At 36.5% G+C, this 19,391-nt stretch overlaps 1 protein-coding gene across 8 annotated transcripts in view; it reads left to right on the top strand.

Annotated features, from left to right (window-relative positions):
• The window catches only part of LOC137038998 (3',5'-cyclic-AMP phosphodiesterase 4D-like), a 181,629-nt gene that overhangs the window by 128,551 nt on the left and 33,687 nt on the right, over nucleotides 1-19,391 (top strand). Inside the window, exon 1 of one of the 8 annotated variants that reach the window (XM_067414097.1) lies at nucleotides 17,436-17,690. The exons of the other annotated variants lie outside the window; for them this stretch is intronic. Coding sequence (XP_067270198.1) covers nucleotides 17,563-17,690 — 128 coding nt within the window. The 5' untranslated portion in view covers nucleotides 17,436-17,562. Of the gene's footprint in view, nucleotides 1-17,435; nucleotides 17,691-19,391 lie in introns of those variants that run through there. 8 annotated transcript variants of the gene reach the window in all.

Below are 19,391 nucleotides of genomic sequence, written 5' to 3'. Positions count from 1 at the left end.
TAAAAGATAATGAAATAAGCTTGATGTAATAACATTTGCCCTTTTGGTTGTAAAAATGTTATTTTCCATGATTATTCAGTGATAAAACAACTTTTGTGCATGTTCTTAGTGTAATCTGAGAAACACAATTGAAACATGTTTTTTATTGAAATGGGATTTTATCTTTTATGCTTTTTCTATGATGATACTCTACGAGCTCCTCAAGTGAACTGTAAGATTTATCACAGAGGCTGAGAGCTCTTGACTCCACCCAATGAGATAACAAGCCTGTAACGTTTTCCTGATTATTTAATGTTTAAATGAGTCATGTAATTATACATGCAAGGCAGCCGGCTATTATACTTTGATCTTCTGAATCACATCTTTTAGGGCTCATAATGTGTCTTTAAATATATGAAAAATTAAAGAAATTTTACTCAGACTTTGGCAGCATACACAAGCGCTCAAGGTTTTTTTGTTTAGTATGGCCCAGTTAGAATCATACCAACAGGTTCTAAAAAGCTCCATTGATCGTCTCCATTGAGAGTCATTAGATATTATGTGTATTTTATTAGCTTCACACATCTCATCAGGATATTTGTCATAACGTCATGTTTTTGCAAGTCTAGAGTGATTAGTTACATTTATTGCTGCGGTGATTTGTTCAAAAATGTCTGTGGTTCGAACCACCTGCATCGTTGAGATGAATGGGAATTTTATATGCTCCAGGTATTATTTACATGCTTAGTAGTATGTGCTAAAAGCTAAAACGCTTAAGACAAAGCAGATTCTTGTTATCCCACAAAAATTCCCAAAGAGGAATGTTCATCGAACGGTGACAGAAGTTAGTGACTGTTTCATCTGTCTGTTTTGTCATGCTCAGTTCGGTTCAACTGTTCCTGCCATAATTAATTCATCTGTTTATTGAGTTCATGGTCAGGCGCATATGGCAATCAAGCTGTCTTGTTCGATAAAAACCAGACTACAAGGAGTTGTGAAATATGAATCTCATTTTCTGCTGGATTTGATCAAAGTAGAGCATGTTGAGCTCATTGGACACAAGGTAAAAAACCGAGGTGTGTTCCTTTATGCATTTCAGTACAGTTACTTAAAATTGAATAATTCGTAATTTACTTAGATTTATGTTTTCCCACACCTGTGTGGCTTTCTTTTCACGTATTTAAAAAAAATAATATGTGTAATCATTATTTTGGGGAATGTATGTGTATTGCATATGTTAAAAAGCATATTTTTCATTTATTAATAAATATTTATTATCATTGTTGTTATATTCCCTTTTCACAATTTCTCCTTATAATATATATATATATATATATATATATATATATATATATATATATATATATATATATATATATATATTTCTCATTAATGCCATTATCTAATCAACCAATCACATGGCAGTTGCTTCAATTCATTTAGGGGTTTGGTCCTGGTCAAGACAATCTCCTGAACTCCAAACTCAATGTTAGAATGAGAAAGAAAGGTGATTTAAGCAATTTGGAGTGTGTCATGGTTGTTGGTGCCAGACGGGCCGGTCTGAGTATTTCACAATCTGCTCAGTTTCTGGGATTTTCACACACAACCATTTCTAGAGTTTACAAAGAATGATGTGAAAAGGGAAAAACATCCAGTATGCGGCAGTCCTGTGGGTGAAAATGCCTTGTTGATGCTAGAGGTCAGAGGAGAATGGGTCGACGGATTCAAGCTGATAGAAGAGCAACTTTGACTGAAATAACTATGATATGGTGTTCCTAATAATCCTTTAGGTTAATATATAGATAGATAGATAGATAGATAGATAGATAGATAGATAGATAGATAGATAGATAGATAGATAGATAGATAGATAGATAGATAGATAGATGTATTCCTTTTTCAAAATTTCTCCTTATAAATAATATATTTAATACAAATAAAAAATCAATTATTTGTCAAATCAATTATAATGATATATTGATATATTTCTGCTTTTGTGTTCCTCAGGAGTTAGATATTATTTGAAGGTATATAACTAATGAACTGTTCATTTAAATCTTGGTAATAGATGTGGAAGTGCTATAATTTGTATATAACCAGTCTCAAGGGAAATGTTTATTTGATTATAATGAGCTTGTTAATTAAGATGCCTCTCACACACATACATTACACACAGCACAAATCACATCCCACCACACACAGGTTACAGAGTAAACCTATTCCAACACCGCTTTGGCCAAAGGCCAGCACTGTGAGGTGCGTCATAAGCTAGTCAGGTGTGCGACAATTGGCCACATGCAGACAGGCTAATTAGCCGATCACTCTTCCTCGGCAGTCTGGCTGCGTGTGTGCAGCCCGACCGGCCTGCGCGAACACCTGGTGACTGAGGAGAAAGCTGTTTAACCCCTCTGCTCCCCTCGAGAGGCCATGAAATCCATCATGTTTCAGAGGTACTGCACAGTCTACGAGTCAGGGCATTACTTGCAACCCCAGAGGGCATGAGCAGTTTGTGTTTTTTCTATAGAACTGTGTATTTTGAGACAATGATTGAGGCAGTAGAGAAGACAAAATTAGATTGAGTTGCACCAGCTGGAAAATTAACTTTAGACATGCCAACCTAGTTGTTAGCTGGGCGGATAAATTAATTAATGGGTTGAGGGCTAGTGCCTTTTTCATTGCAAACAAGACTTGCTATTTGCTAACAGTTTACTGATTAAAAGTGATATATGCAATTTTTAAAATGGATTTTTATGTCCCAGCTTAATGTAAAGAGCAAAGTATAAATACAACATTTGTAGCCTGACTATTTGCCTATTGTAAATTCTGGTTCTGTGAGGCTTTTTGACATGCTCTTGTTTGTTTTAGAAGTCCAACATGTAAACTTCTGGCTTGACCAATGGTGTGAGTTTGGGTGGGGTTACCTTCTACATTTGCATACTGAGAAGTGATTGGTTTGTTTGGAAACATTCATTAATTTTGCAATAATTTCCTTATATTAAGTAAATAATGCTGGAAATAAGCAAGGATTTACCTGATGTTTGCTTGCTTAAAGGGATAGTTCACTTTAAAATGAAAATTCTGTCATCCTTTACTCACCCTCCAGTTGTTTAAAACCTGTATGAATTTCTTTCTTCAGCTGAACACAAGGGAAGATATTTTGAAGAATGTCAGTAACCAAACCAGGAGCCATTGACTTCCATAGTAGGAAAAAAAAAAATACTATGGAAGTCAATGGCTCCAGTTAACTGTTTGGTTACTGACATTCTTCAAAATATCTTCCTTAAATTTTCATTTTAAAGTAAACTATCCCTTTAAAATTCAGGAATACGTTTAATATGCTTCAGTGCAGATATTTTATTATAATTTGCATATCTTCACAGTCAAGCAGAAACCAAATGTAAAAAAAAAAAAAAAATTAACACTGTTGTCAAAGTTAATATTGTGGCCATATATAGTATTTATAAAGACACTTGCATGTGTCATTATGTTGACATTTGACCGAAATCCATTTTACCATGCTTAAATCTATCCATCCATCTTCCTGGCATTATTCCCACTCATTCCTCATCATTTGATTTGGCACAGATTTTACGGATAAAAATCTAGTTTAAATGGAGTTTTAAAACAGACACATCTAAGGCAGTCAGACAGTTGGATGATCTAATGGAGCTGCAAGGTTTAGTCACAAACTCTTTTTAATACTTTTTTACATTTTAATACTTTTTAAATACTGGTTAAATGTTTGCAAATCACTTTCAGAAAGATTTTTTTTTCCAGCTGAAGAATTATACATTGACCAATCAGAATGCACCTGCCTTTAAAGAGCTCACTCATTTAAGGCGGCAGACAACATATTGTGGCGCACTTATTTCTACATTTGTGACGACGCTAAAATAATATACTTTTATTATTATTACCAGTAATTTATTTTATTATTTTATCTTATTACAATTAAAAACACCTTTTGCGCTGTGTTGTGGTGTTACACGTGACTGGGTTGTATTTAAAGGGATCCCATGGTGTTGAGACTTGTATGGCTTAATATAACATAAATGATGTCTCTTACTGAATTATGTAGTAGAAAACCCATGAAAGATCTACATTATTTAAAAAAATCGATTTTATATTTGGACCATGGGCAGCGCCATTTTGTTTGCGTTCTAGGTTGATGACGTAGAGTGGTTGCACTCCTCAATCAGCTGGCGTTACCCGTAGCTATTTTTACCACAACGCAACTCGAAAATTGTTTCAGAGTTAAACAAAACCAATGAATTGCTTTGTAATTGTACTTAAAACACACTCAAACATACATGTGCACACAAACTCACCTACACAAGTCACAAACAGATCAGCGGGCGCGCACACACACCTGAGAGACCGCACTGTCTCAATCGAGATGTTGGGCTGCTCAGTCTCCACGACGGGCTGAATCTGAAATCGACCCTATACCCTGAAATAGGGCATTATTTGAAGGGACGGCCATTTGTAGTGTTGTCCCACATCATAGTGGACATGTTCGAGTGCAGTCATTCAGTCTCACGTTGCACCGCAATAACGAGTGTACAGCCGATTTACAAACAGCTGTCCGACTTCACGCACCCAAACATACATGTGCACACAAACTCTCTCTCACACAGACTCACACACACCCCAACAGATCGGCGCGAACACACACACACACACACACACCCCAACAGATCGGCGCGAACACACACACACACACACCCCAACAGATCGGCGCGAACACACACACACACGCACTGCGTGCGCGCATACATAACCCTCAATCCCTGTGTTGATATCATAGATAGACTGTTGATATGCAGTAGATTAACTGTAATGCCTAATGTATCCAGCAGAGGGAAATATCTAGGTAGGACGATGGGATAGGGTAATATGAGGAAGAGAGGCTTTGAGGTTTGAGCACAAGCTCCGTGAATTAACCTCAATCTTTAAACTTTCACTTTTAAGACACAAATAACATCCGCTACTTTTGTTCACTAATACAACTTGAAGGAGTGAATGAAGACGAGTGGGTGAAGTCGGACAGCTGTTTGTAAATCGTCTGTACACTCGTTATTGCGGTGCAACGTGAGACTGAATGACTGCACTCGAACATGTCCACTATGGTGTCGGGCAACACTACAAATGGCCGTCCCTTCAAATTATGCCCTATTTCAGGGTATAGGGGTCGATTTCAGATTCAGCCCCTGTCGTGGAGACTGAGCAGCCCAACATCTCGATTGAGACAGCGCAGTCTCTCAAGTGTGTGTGCCCGCCCGCCGATCTGTTTGTGACTTGTGTAAGTGAGTTTGTGTGCACATGTATGTTTGAGTGTGTTTCAAGTACAATTACAAAGCAATTCATTGGTTTTGTTTAACATAGTTGTAATAGGCATTTTGGTTGTCTACTTATTCTTATTATTATAGCTATCGTTATTAAACCAATATCTGTTGGCCTTTAACCCATTTTGAACAAATACTCATTTAAAAATGAATAAATGTTTATGTGTTCTCCGGAGTGGTCTAAGACCGTAGGACTTTTGTTACACTTGAACCACAAATATACACACTAAAAGTGACTGGAGCTGAGGAGTTTTGTGTTTGAAATTTGAAAAAAGTAACATCCTTCCCTCACGGGTCAATTTGACCCCCATAGGAATGAATGGAATGCGAGGAGTGCTTCAGTACACAGAATTTTATTTTGTAATTTTTTTTATTCTAAATAAAAATGCTGAAACTTTACCCAAAAAATTATTTTAGATTGTCTCTGAATCATAGACTGTAAAATAATATAGACGTAGTGTCCGTGACGTCACCCATATGATTCTGAAGAGCAGTATTGAAGTGTAAAATAGGGTCGAGCTGGCCGTTGCCATCTTGGCAGCACGTCACTCCCAGATAACAGAAAATGGGCAAAGAGGCGGGACGTGGCTGGAGCTGAGGTATCATGATGATTAACATACAGCAGACAAAAGACTATCCACCTGTCACTCAAAGTGGCCTCGCCCTTAATTATGCAGAACTTTAAGGATTTATATAATGTAAACGAATGAGTTCACCCCCTTCACAGTTGACATCGGGGGCAAAATGAGCCATTTAGACCAAAACCACAATTTGTACCAGCATGTTTTTTTCTGCTGTAAAGTTGGGCATTTTAACATGGGGCTCAATGAGATTCTGCTCCCTTCAGGTGCCTGCCTCTAGCGACCGGTTGATGAATAGCATTTTAAGACACTTCTATATTGGCTTCAAGAGAAACTGGGGGAGGTTGCTTCTAGATCTGCATCAAGCCTGCATCCAGCATCCCTCTCAGAAACTAAAGCTTTCGCACTCGATCGCCCCCCGGTGACCGGTCCCAGTATAGCTGCACCTCTGTGTTTTCTAATGGACGCGAGGCAAACTAAACAGATTTTCCCCCCAAAGTTAGTTTATGTCATTGAAGGCAGATACCATCACATTTCATTTCAAGTGTTCGTTTTTAAAATAAGTTTAGTTTTACTTAGTTATTTGATGCTATAAAAATGGGGGGTGTGACGTCATGATTGACAGTTGAGATCGACATCTCTGAGTGAAGTTGTCACTGAGGCACTAACAAACTTTTTTCGGGATTTTTGGGAGCAGATTGAAGCTTTAGCTAATAACTGTTTATTTCACACCAACATAATTAATTGTTCTGCATCTGTGAGAGTGTGGGCGGGCTTTTGATATCGCAGCTGTACTTCCTGCTCTCTACTGCGCAACTCCGGTCCCGAAATCGCTACTGTGCAGACTCGGTCCCAAGATAGCAGCGCCGTTCAGGCCGCCTGAAAGCTTCAAATCTCCAAGCGGAAACGGATGATGTCGCGTCGTCCATATTTTTTTATAGTCTATGATCTGAATGCTTACTGTATTGAACTGGCTTTAGGACCCAGCGGAACAGCACATTTGTTCTATAAAAAGCTATAATACCATCTAGTGGCAAGAGTCAGTAACAGTTACATTTTATTATTTTTCCACAAGTGGTCAGCAAAGACACCCAATGTAAGATATTTTGAGCTGAATTAAAAGGGTTATGCATGAAATTGTGAGTTATTTTGAATTTTAAATTGAAAGAATGAGCTTAAATTATTATTTAGTAATACAATAAAAATAAGTAATAAAGTAAATAAGTAAAAGTAATAAAAAAGAGAAAAAAATACAAAAATGAAATGAAATAAGCTTTTTGGACAAAAAGGAATTATGTATAATGCACTATAATTAATGACTTAGAGGCATTTTGATCCATGAGGGAAGTTTTTGTCACAAAGTGCGAGGGAAGGAGGAAGTTACTGATTTCAGATAGGCAGAGTAATTGTTACAATGATGGCAGATTTATGCCATGGCAACAGTTCAGTTTAAGATGACATCTAGAGAAATGAATTTAACCCAAAAAAGCTGTGCAGTCAGCCGCCTTCATTTTTTTATATACTACAAATGCTTTATTTTTGTTTTTTGAAGTGTAGTGGCACAGAAAGTGCACACTTTAAAAGCTCAACTGTGTCAGCTGTATATATGGGTGTTCGGCTCCAATGCCTCTAAAAAGTGAGAATTTATCAGCAAGCGATGAGTAAGTGATGTTACAATGTCGTTCTACAACCTCCATGCCTTTAAGCGAGTTAAGACACTCCAGAGGGAGTTCCTGTTCCTGACCATCGCTGAATGATTCATACAGGTACAGGAATCCTGACCAGAATCCTGACCTTTATCATCTCTTGAGTAAATCGGTTCAAGATAACGTTAGGCATTGCTTCCAGGAGACAGAAGAACAGTGTTGCTGCCAGGTACACAAGACGTCAGTGATGCGCACTGACAGTGAGAGATGGCGTGGCTTTTTCTCGCCTTCTACTAAAGAACAGTGATGGATGATGGGAACTACCTCCCTGTCTGCAGAAAAAGCCGTACACTTTGTCTCCAAGAAGGGCAGTTGCAATGGCATTATATAGCAGGTTAGCCTGGATAAGCTGAGTTTATTATAGGCTATACTTGGCAGAGCTTAAAGGGATATTCATCACTAGCAGCTTTGATTGTCGTTTGATGATAATGAGCGATAAATGCGCATGTTAATATGGAGCTTTCGCTACACTTGGATGCCTGAAGCTCATTCCAGAGCAACTCATTTAATATATGTATATATAATATATTCATGTACTCTGTGGCAAATTTGATTTTTGCTATGAAACATCATGATCATTACATAAGTGTTATGTGGTAATGGGTTTTCGGCCTTGGACACATTTTTCCATCGCTGACTGCGGGTTTTTTCGCCCTCCTGTTGTGATGAGAGTCTCAGAGTGAGAGACCCTTGTTAAAGTACATGTGGATAGTGATAGAGTGCTCTCCAGTGGTAACAAAAATAATTTATACAATAAATATATATATATATATATATATATATATATATATATATATATATATATATATATATATATATATATATATATATATATATATATTTTTTTTTTTTATTATTATTATTTATATATTATGTTATATATGTTTTATGATCATTACAAATTAATTCCATTGTGTCTATAGAATAAAATAAAATTTTATCAGTTTATCATGTATGCTTTTCATGTTGAGCTGGGACAATTATTTTGGCTTTTTGTATTAGATAATGATTTGATTTAAGGAGGTTTATTAATCTTGTGTGTTGTTTTAGTGGCAAGTGTTTCTCTTTAGCAATTTCAGTATAGGTAGATACTTTTAAAGGCTCATGAACTGGCTTTTTATTTTTTATTCTATTGTCTAAAGTCAATGTATTGTTTTAAAACATCATTAATGTTTAATGTTTCATTTTTGAGCCTATAGCTCCTGAAACGCTTGTATTTTATGGGTGAGCCGCATTAAAGACTTGGAAGTAAATGCCCACTGCTATGATTGGATAAAAGTTTTGCATATTATAATGAGCTTAGGCTCCCCAGTCATTACATGTGAGGAATTATTTTGAAAACTTCCAATGTGGAGAAACAACCCAAATGATTTGCCCACTAGGATAGCAAAAATGTTTTTTTTTCAAACATTTATCGCTCATCTACCTAACCTGACAAGCCAGACCCACATCAAGATGTTTGGTCTGGAAACTCACCATAGAAAGGGCGCAATCCGAGGGCCGGGATAAACGGTTGTCTTTCAAACTCCCTCTGCACACGATAGGATAGCGCTACACCAACCAGAGCAACGAAGGTGAAACAGAGCTTGTTGATAGATTAAACATTCACCGTAGCCGGTCAGCTAAACTCCGAACACATCTTCCCTTTTTCAGAATGACTTCAGTGCTGTTCTTTGTTCTTTTCTCAGAGAAAAGCTTAACTCCATGTCTTCCAGAATCGCAGTCAAAGCTGATTCGAAAGACTGCCGCTGTTCGCCAGTTTCTGTTTACTAGACAACAGAAGCACGCAAACGCAACTCGGCCGTCGTCATTATGGCCCCGCCCGCCGACTCTATACACGATGTGATTGGCCTGTCCAGATTGTGAGGAATACAGCTTAGAAGGGTATTGAGAGTTCCTAGACGACACTTGCGGGTAGATTAAATGTGCTGCCGCTAGGGTGCGTCTAGATTTCTAGGCTACTCTAGATTACTTGGCCGGCCTGATAGGGGGATATAACCACGAACCGTGCATAACACGCATGCACACGCACACGTGTATTTAACTATTTAAGTGCGAGCCCTGGCCCATACATGTTCGGACAAAATGCCCAATTTCCCAACACATTGAACTGAGCAATGCCATTGTACCATTTTAATAGGCTGTCCTTTTTTAAATGCATATAGCTCAGTAATGTCCAACACGATCACATGGTAATGTGTATCAATAGTACGAGTGTGCAATCTCGTGAAATGTATACGCCAAAATGAGCCTTGGCGTGACTATGGTACTCAGTTTTTCGCGTGCATACGATACGCACTTTATGGTGTGTATATGACGTGCTCTTAGGTAGGATGGGGGTGGTGAGGTGGGTGATTCATGCGTATAATACGCCATAAAATGCGTATCATATGCATGCGGAAAAACGTGCATAAAACTAATTTTGCCATATACATTCCAGGGTGGGATTTTTGTTGGGAAAGTCGGGGGAGAGACGCGCACTTCGATTAGACTAATAAACACCTGACATGCAGCATCTTAATTGTTAAGAAAACGAAATGAAATAAATGAATAAATAAAGCCTTTATTACACAACACTAGGCTATATCATACAGCATTCAGAAAAAGAACAAGTTTGCGACTTGTGCTCCTAGGGGATTTCACACTTTTCCAAAAGTGGGCTCTCTCTCAGTTGACCTGCTGATGAATTCTTGAAGCAGGGTCGAAACATAAATATCACGTTCAACGATAATATGCGTCTAGACAGCTGAAATATACAATGACGGGCCGCCTCAAGAACTGCCTGCTCTCGCTGCCACGCGCACATCAGGGCCTGAAACATTTCTCCTCCACAGGCTGGATTAATGGATATTATGCCAGGGAGCGTTTGACAACCTCATCATTAACTGTTAAAATATGTTTTTTATAATACAATATTTGCATTTATATGTTGCCTGAAAAAAAATCCCAAAGTGTAGCTAATTTGAATGGCCGTCAATGGAGAAAGATGCTCCAAACAGTGGCTAACCAGACAAACCTTGAGCACTTGGAAGATACTGTAATCTCCCATTCTACTGGTATAATCTTTTAGTTTGCTGCCATCTAGTGGACAAAGTAGAATGTTTTGTGACAGAAAATTAAGAGAGGAATATGTCCCTTGGTTTCACAGACAAACCTAGTCCCAGACTAAAATGCATGTTTGAGCTATTTTAACTAAAAGCAACTTGCACTGGCATATCCTAAAATATGTCAGTGCCATTGTTTTGTCTCAAGATTCACACCAGTAATGTTTTAAGCTTAGAAGCCTTTTGAATCCCCCTTCTTTTTCCTCACAGTCAGGGACATCGGACTGGGGGTAAAACCAGATTACCAGGGTCCCAAGTGGAGAGAGGACCCTTGAAAAGCCTGGAATATTTAATATTCGGAGTGTCTATTCACACCAAGTGCAAATAGTGCCTTGTTGGCAAGTGCTATTCGCACAAGCTCCGCCTAACAATACCATAAAAAGCACACAAATATCAACATCTTCAATGGCACAATCAGTAGAGTGTAAGGCTTAAGGATCTTTGTTTTGATGCGATTGACCTGCGGGTTCGAATCCGCCCTTTGCAGAGTTTGCTCTCATCCATTTCCCCCATCACATATCACATCGTAAAGCCATTTACTTTAAAATAAAAATTAAGAAAATGTTCTAATAGTGGAAATAAAGTGTTTAACAAAATGTTTATAATAAATAATTATTAATAATAAATAATATATAATAAAATATATTAATAAAATATATAAAAACTAATAATAAAATAATAATAAATAAAGAATTTATTGGGTAGTGTATGTTTACATAACATTTGTTTCCAGTCAACTCGCTCTGGGTCCAATAAAAACAGTCAAAACATAATCCATCTTCTTCATTTAAAATCTTCCTTTAATCTTGATCCGTTAATAAATCCAAGTAAATACAATAACAGAAACAAACATGATCTTGAAACATGCAACATATTTCAATGTAAAATTAGAGAATAATTATTTAAATAGTACACACAAATAAATAAAGTTTACAATCTAAACACAAATACTTAAAGACTAAAATGTACCACTTAATTTGCAATATTTGTCAGTGAAAATAAGCAAAATACGGCTATACAGGGGTCGGTGTAGGTAGGGCTTTTATTGTCCCATTAAGGCGGCATCCATTTAATAATTTTATTAAAAATAATAATTTACACTTGTTATTATTGCATCCTGTTAATGTACAACAATACTGAGGTGCAAATAGTATGTATTTGTCAAAATAAAGTATAAATTGCATGTTACTATATAGAAATATTGAAAATAACTACTTTTATGCAGTGCAAAATAGAATCTATTTTCACTTAGTAACGCTATGTCACTTTGTAAATAGCATCTACAGCTATTTGGAGTGATTGTAATTAGCAATTATCGCTAAGAAAATATGATATTTTCGCTTTGTGCAAATAGCCGCTGCTTATTTTATCCTATTATTTTATCTTGTACTACGCCCCTTCTCACAGTGCTTTGGTCCACTACCTGCTTTCCCTCTTTACCCCACACGCTCAACTCTGGTGGGAGAGCATAAAGTTCTTCAGTAGTTGTAGATCTCCAGTAGGCTGTGAAGGCTATTTTATTCACAAAAAATATAATAACGGATGTATCTTTCCATGAGTCTGCTATGTTAGCGATTATAACATTACCTAGCTTGTTTGGTAGCTTGTTTAATACCATAACGTGTTGGATAGTAAGTCACCCACTACTAACACGGCAATGTGTGAACTCATATAAACTTATTACTGTAGAATAGATCTACTGTTCTGTTGGGTTTTGCTCAATATGATGTTAAGTGGCAGAAAGTGGGCTTGCTGCAGTTGAATATCTAAGTAAGAGATGTCTTCTGTCTCAGACAAAATCTAAAATACTATGTGGAGGACACAAGATAATTGAATCACTTTAATATGACCGCGTGATGAACCTAACTCATATTTATCGGTTTGTGTTGCTGGCCAAATAAAATGACAGAGAAAAGAAAACTCAGTATTATTTGTGTCCCATTCACTTTATGTTTACTATTTTGTGAAATTTACCCCCATGTTCACTTGTGCTTGGTCCCAATGTTAGGGAGTTGAGTTTAACAGTTGCTAAGGTTTTCTGAACATATTTTAGTGCATGTCTGTTATTTAGTAGTGGTAATGATTATTTGAATGGCCTTATGGGCCAACATGGGAGCCTTGGCCTGAAAAGGGTTCAAAACATCAGGTCTGTGGGATTTGCACCCGTTTTATTATATGGCGAGAGAAAATCATGAGTCTGATTGCTTAGTAAGCTCACAGAAGACAATAAAAGGGAGAGTTAAATGCCAAAGTTTAATACTTTGGGTTTGGATTAAGGTTTAAAATGAACCACAGACCCATGAGTGATAGTAATAGCAACACTAACGAGTTGCACAGTTAAATGCACAAGCAGATGCTAAACAGTTTTCTGACTGCATATTACCCGTCATGTAACATATAATGAATTAATTAACTAGTACATACAGTGTATAACAAGACATTAGGTGTAGTACATATGAAAGACTACATTAGCAGGCCAAAGCAGTTCTACTGGACCGTAGGTTAAATTGGCTGTAAGTAGAAATATAGTGTCTGTGGCATCTTCTCGTTTGCGAGACTATGTTCTTGATGTGCGTCAGCCCCGTCTGTCTGATTAAGGGCAGAGAGTCGGGGCATAAAAGCTTTTTAGAGAGGGCACAGAGTCAATATAAGTATGATTGGAGCAGATCAGGAGGATTCCACGAAAGGTGCGTGTGGGATTTTGCACGCTTAAACACGCACACGCTGACTCTGGTTGGTCTTCATTAAAGTTTATTAATGGCTGATTGAGCGTACTGATCTCGCCAATGGTTTCAGCACCTACCTGCTTCTTGTTCACCCACCTCCTGCTCTCTCTCTCTTTTTCTCCCTCCTCTTCCTTTCTGCACATCCTCCAGCCCTCACTCAATCTCTGCGCTCTCATTTATCCTCACAGTACTGAAAACTTGGTCAAACTGACCCAAGAAGGCTCGCTCAGCTGCAGTTGGTCTTGTTCAGCTTTGATTGTAAGTCGAGAATGAGTTTGCCAGCAAACTCAGAACTTTGTTCTCTGGAGAGGATCGCCCGTTACCGTAGCGCTTGCATCAACGGCTCGCCGTATGCCATCAACAAACCCATTGACATCAAGCCTAGGAGGAAATGGTAAAGCTTTATGTGTGTGATGTGTGCAAGAATAGTCAGCTGCTATGTTTTTGTAATTCACTTTAGGACTAGATCATAATTTGAGATGCTTAGTATTTGTCGTCCTTGTTAAAAGTTTCCCTGGGGAGTTATGTGGAAAGATTTACGGATGTTTCATATTTTGTGCTGTTTATTCTTATAACCTATGTGAATTAATTAATTAATGAATACATGTAGTTTTGACAGTTTATAATACTAATATTCAAAACACTGAGCACACCTTTCAACTTAATGACATAAAATGATGTCATAAAATACAAGACAGAAACTTTTCAACATTAAGAAAATCCATACAAATTAAGCTCATTTAAAAAGATGAGTTTTAAAAGTTGTAAGGCAATCACTTTTGCACTCACAGTTTGGATCACGTATTATGTGAATGTTGATGGCCAGTGATTTTACTTCAGCTTGTTACTAGATTTTGAATTGAAAAGAAAATGCATGTAAATATGTCAGATGTTTTTGTAGCCTGTGGTTATTATTAGAATGTGATAACCAGCTGGTTTTGAGCCCATTGATTTCTTTAAAGATCCTTTAATGCTTCTCGCCATTGATAAACTGTAGCTCTGTTAGATAAATGGCAATAAATAGGTTGAATTGAGTGCCAGTTGTGACCTGAGCTGTGCAAATGTCAGATATTTTGGGAAATTGCATAACAAATGTGTATTCATTTATACAAAGATTCAAATTAGTAGTATTACTATACAATATAATGTCATTGTTTTGATGTCTGCACAATCCAACAATGAGCAGGTGTGTGTCAATAACTACAGTACACACTGAGATAAATTTGTGTGTGTGTGAGTGAGTGAGAGGAAGAGTGTTTGTATTCAGCCTAAGACGTATGCTTGGCAACAGAGAATTGCTATCAGATATGTGCCTTATGCTAATGCCAATAAAGCACACACACCCCTTCTCAAACACACTAACATACACACACATGCACACTACTGTACAGTACACAGACTTCAAATGTACAGGTAAAGGACACATGTCAGATATAGCACAAGTTATTTTTATCTAACTGTATTTTTCCCAGAATATGTGGCATAGACCCATTCAGATCGTCTGCGTTGTGTTCGTTATTTTTCTGCCATCGGCCCACTAATGTTGCGTCTGTCTGTGCATGGTTTTATTTCATCCAAGTAATTATGAGTCGGTGGTTTAACACATTAATCATATTTAGAACATTCAACATATTTAAAATAGCTTTGTTTTTCTTAGATCAACTCCTGATGACTTATTTTCCTCAATAATTGGTTGTAGGCGAGTGGGAGTGTGATATGGAGATGAATGCATGTGGAGATGCAGCAGTAAACTATCAGACACTTACCATCTGGTATCAGTGTAGTACTTTTAGACAGACAGCATGGCAAGTTATCTTGGCTTGAACAAAGTAATTAATTGCTGATATGTATGTATATATATATATATATATATATATATATATATATATATATATATATATATATATATATATATATATATATATATATACTTTTTTTTAAATTATATATATAAAAAATATATAAAAATATATTTCCAACAGAGCATTTATCGGATCTTACCCATAATCGTTCTCACCCATGTCAGCGTAACAGAGTTTATAAAGCTTATTACGTGAATGGACCGCATTGCACTCACACAGGTGTGTAATGGATTTACAATGTCCCCTCAGCTTACCTTTGTTCAATGCATTCGACCATAGATGACTTTCTTGCTGACTACGGTACACTGTAAAAAATTATTTAAAAATAAGTTACCTGGTTGCCTTAAAATTTTGAGTTCATTGAAATTAAAAAATTGAATTAATACAATGACATTTTTTTGAGAATCGACAACCTTTATTAAAATATTGTTAAAGGTGCACTATGTAGTATTTTTGCAGTAAAATGTCCAAAAACCACTAGGTCAGTATTATATATTTTGTTCAGTTGAGTACTTACAATATCCCAAATGTTTCCAACTATTTGTACATTGTGAGAAAATTGCTATTTTAACTAAGGACCGGAACATTTCAGCATAGCGTTTGAGGAAGTCGCCTGTCAATTGCGTCATATCTGCGCTACCCTTGGTTTCGGGTTTTATTTGACAGAAGCGCTTGAGCTGTGTGAACAAGTGAACGCACAGAGTATAGTCATAACATCATTTCAACACACTTAAATGTATCTTATATGATAAACAGAGCTGCTTTACCTCATAATCATGGCCGGAAGAGCGGAAATAGTGTGCGCGCCCAGCGACTGTATCTCGTCCCGTCATAGTAAAAGTCCCGGTGTTCGCGCGCCAGGTATTTGTGTAACAATCGCACCAGCAGCCATGCTCGGCTTCACAACACTCTGTCCTGCTCTGCTTCATACTACAGTAACGTTAATAACCGCATGCATGAACGTGATTTCTGCCCGAGTCCTGTTTTCCACCGGCTGTGAGGTGAAGACCACATGTCCCAAGATTCTGCGCTCAAACTTTGCGTCATCAAACTATGCATTTGTTTTGAATAGGCGCCCTCTAGTGGACCTCTAAGTTGTATAGTGCACCTTTAAAAGATTTTGTATTATTAAAAGTGTATTGGGTAATTGTGTGTGTTTTATTTGTAATGATGCAGCCAAATTGTGCTATTTTCATGATTTATCAAATTTTTTATGTGGTTCAGATACAATAATATTTTGAGTTTCTATTTATTAAACCAATTACCTTCATTGTATCAACTCAAATATTTAATTTCAATAAACTCAACATTTTAAGGCAACCAGGTTACTTACTTTTTTAAGTTAAACCAACTTTTTTTTTACAGTGTAGGACAAAAGGTCCTTTAGTTTATATTTTCTTTCAAAGAGCACTAAATGGAAACAAGTATCACCACGGAATTTTATAAAACACCTGTTTTATCATTTATATTTGTGCACTGCGCTTAATATAAGATTTAATCTCACATTTGCTTAACTTTTAGTTTTTACTTACTTAAATTGCATCACAATTACTTTAATATCATGCCTGGAAGCCTTTTGCATCAAACATAAAAATAAAAAAATGTTTATGTACATTTAAATATTGAATATTAAACGTTTATGGCCCTGTAACTGAGTGAATTTCAGTTAAAATAGCTTTTTTGAGGTTTAAACTCAAAATATCAATAAGGATTTACTGAAAATATTTGATTTGATTTCAGCATAGCAATTTCAGAATGCGTCTGCGAAACAAAATTTAAGTTGTTATATTTTTAGACATTTAGTTGTCTAAAAAATTTTAGTCTGGTCTTGCTGAATTTGGTTAATCCCAAACTACATTATTCAGAATACAGAATAATTGCTACATGCTTCGAGTATAAAGCTCTCTATTTTGTCTTTATATATATATAGCAAATCTATCACAAAAAATATATAGTTCTTTATTGAACACGACCATACAATTAGACCATACAATTATTCAGGACATCAACCCTGAGCCAAGTCAGCTGATAGGGGCAGCATATTTTTCAAAGCTGATTGCTTTCTGATGACATAGTTTCATGTTCAGTTTACCAGCACCGAAGCTTGTGTTTCCAACATGGCAGTTGAATGCAAGAAGGCCAGACAGGTGTTATTGGATTATGGGATGAGGTCAGAGTAATGACGTGGACATTTTCCTCTCACAAAGCTGAAGCCCTCTTATTTGTGGTCAGTCAAGCTGTCAGTTTCATCAGGACACCATGGCTAGTGAATCTCCAGGCGCTTCTCCTCTTTCCCTCTTTCTTAGCACTTTTGCTTGGAACGGCCGCCAGCTTCATATAAACTCACTAAAAGGAAAGAAAAGGAAACGCTGGTTCAAGTCACGCAGGTACAAAAGACTTGCATATTAAAGAAATATATGGTTTACAGTATACCTTTTTAATCTGTTATCAGTTCACACTAGTTGTGATTCAGTAGTGACTGTGTAATTGCACAGATTTTTTTGTTTTGTTGCAGGGGTCGTTTAAAACCGAGTTTAAAACTGTCTTAAAGGTCCTCAAGCTACATTTTGAATCTGGATTTTTGTAATAGCTTTTAAGTTAACAAGTGAACTTGCATAAAACCACACTGGGATACATTATATAATTGAACCTTGGCCTAATTTGCATAAATGTCAAATTGGACACGTTGTTACATTGGGTTTCACACACACACATGCTCACCTGAAAAAAGCCGTTGTTGCTGATTTGGCAATAATAAATTGTTTGTTTAAAATTGCTGATAAGCCATTAAGTAGCTTTAATCTGGGCGGCATTCAAAAATGTATCACTGTCAATATACATGTACGTGTTTATCTAGAAAAATAAAATAAAAACACCCAAACCTGAGAAATATTCATTGGAGTTAAAAAGATTGGGATTATAAATGTATTTATATTTGGACAGTTCTTCGGTTAATACTAATAGTTTTTTTTTTCACTGAGTAAGTGACTTAGTAAGATGTTCTTGATTTTATCTATTACTATCTGCTTTATTCTCTTGTAACACAGGGGGGCAATGATGCACACAAACATATTTAGCTGTTGATATTGTGTAATATTACAGTGATATTATGTGTCTATACCTAATGAGACACGTTCACCCTAAAAGTATCTATTCTAACATCTTTTTCAGTTTGTTGTAATTTAGTACTGACAGACATCTCTCCCGAGCTAATTGCTTCGTAATCAGACATCTCTAATCCTTTCACTAAAGATAAAATCAAGCCTGTTGTCTAAATGTTTATTAAAACCATCAAGTGGGCGGAGCTGTAAGTGATACTCTCTGCTTTGTTGTCATTGGTTGAAGCACGTCATGCGGCACTGGAACACCTCTGAAAGCCCTTGGCATGGGTTAATGTGTGAACCGTTAATCTCAGCGGTAAACAAACTTGTCAAGCACAGCCATGAGTGCTAGATTTTTCTTTGTTGAGGAGTTTTTTAATTGATTGACATTTAATACTGTACAAGTCACTTTTTCACCTTAAAAAGACTCATTGCATGTTGGTCAATGCACATGTACTGAACACATATGTGAACCCTTTATGAAAAAGAAGTTAATTCAAGTGTGATATTGGTACCTCTTTTAAACTAAAAAAAAGTACATTTTCAGTGTACTTTTTATGTACTTTTTAGAAATATACTTAAAATGCACTTAAGCATACTTGACTAAAGTATACTTGAATTGAATTATACTTGACTACTAACAACAACAAAAAAATCTATGTATATTTGGCCTATGCTTGTACTTGTTTTGGTCTAGATATAGTATACAAGTTCTCTTGTAGTATAGTTGCAGTATAAACAAAAAACTTAGTTGTTAAGTAACTCAAAGTTGACTAATGTTACCAAATAGTCCCAAATAGTATTGAAACCATACATTTACAAGTATATTTCTAGTACATTGAACTACATAAAATATAAATAAGTATTTAGATTATACTTGAACTTTACTTACAGTAAATTGCTTGGATCATCCAGGCTAGGCAGGATGTGCATTTTCACACTAAATGCTCTTGACTCAGCATGAATTCATACTACTGGGAAACATTT

This window comes from Pseudorasbora parva, chromosome 13 (genome assembly GCF_024679245.1).
Source record: "Pseudorasbora parva isolate DD20220531a chromosome 13, ASM2467924v1, whole genome shotgun sequence".
Taxonomy (NCBI): domain Eukaryota; kingdom Metazoa; phylum Chordata; class Actinopteri; order Cypriniformes; family Gobionidae; genus Pseudorasbora; species Pseudorasbora parva.
This window is presented reverse-complemented; position numbering and strand designations above follow the sequence as displayed.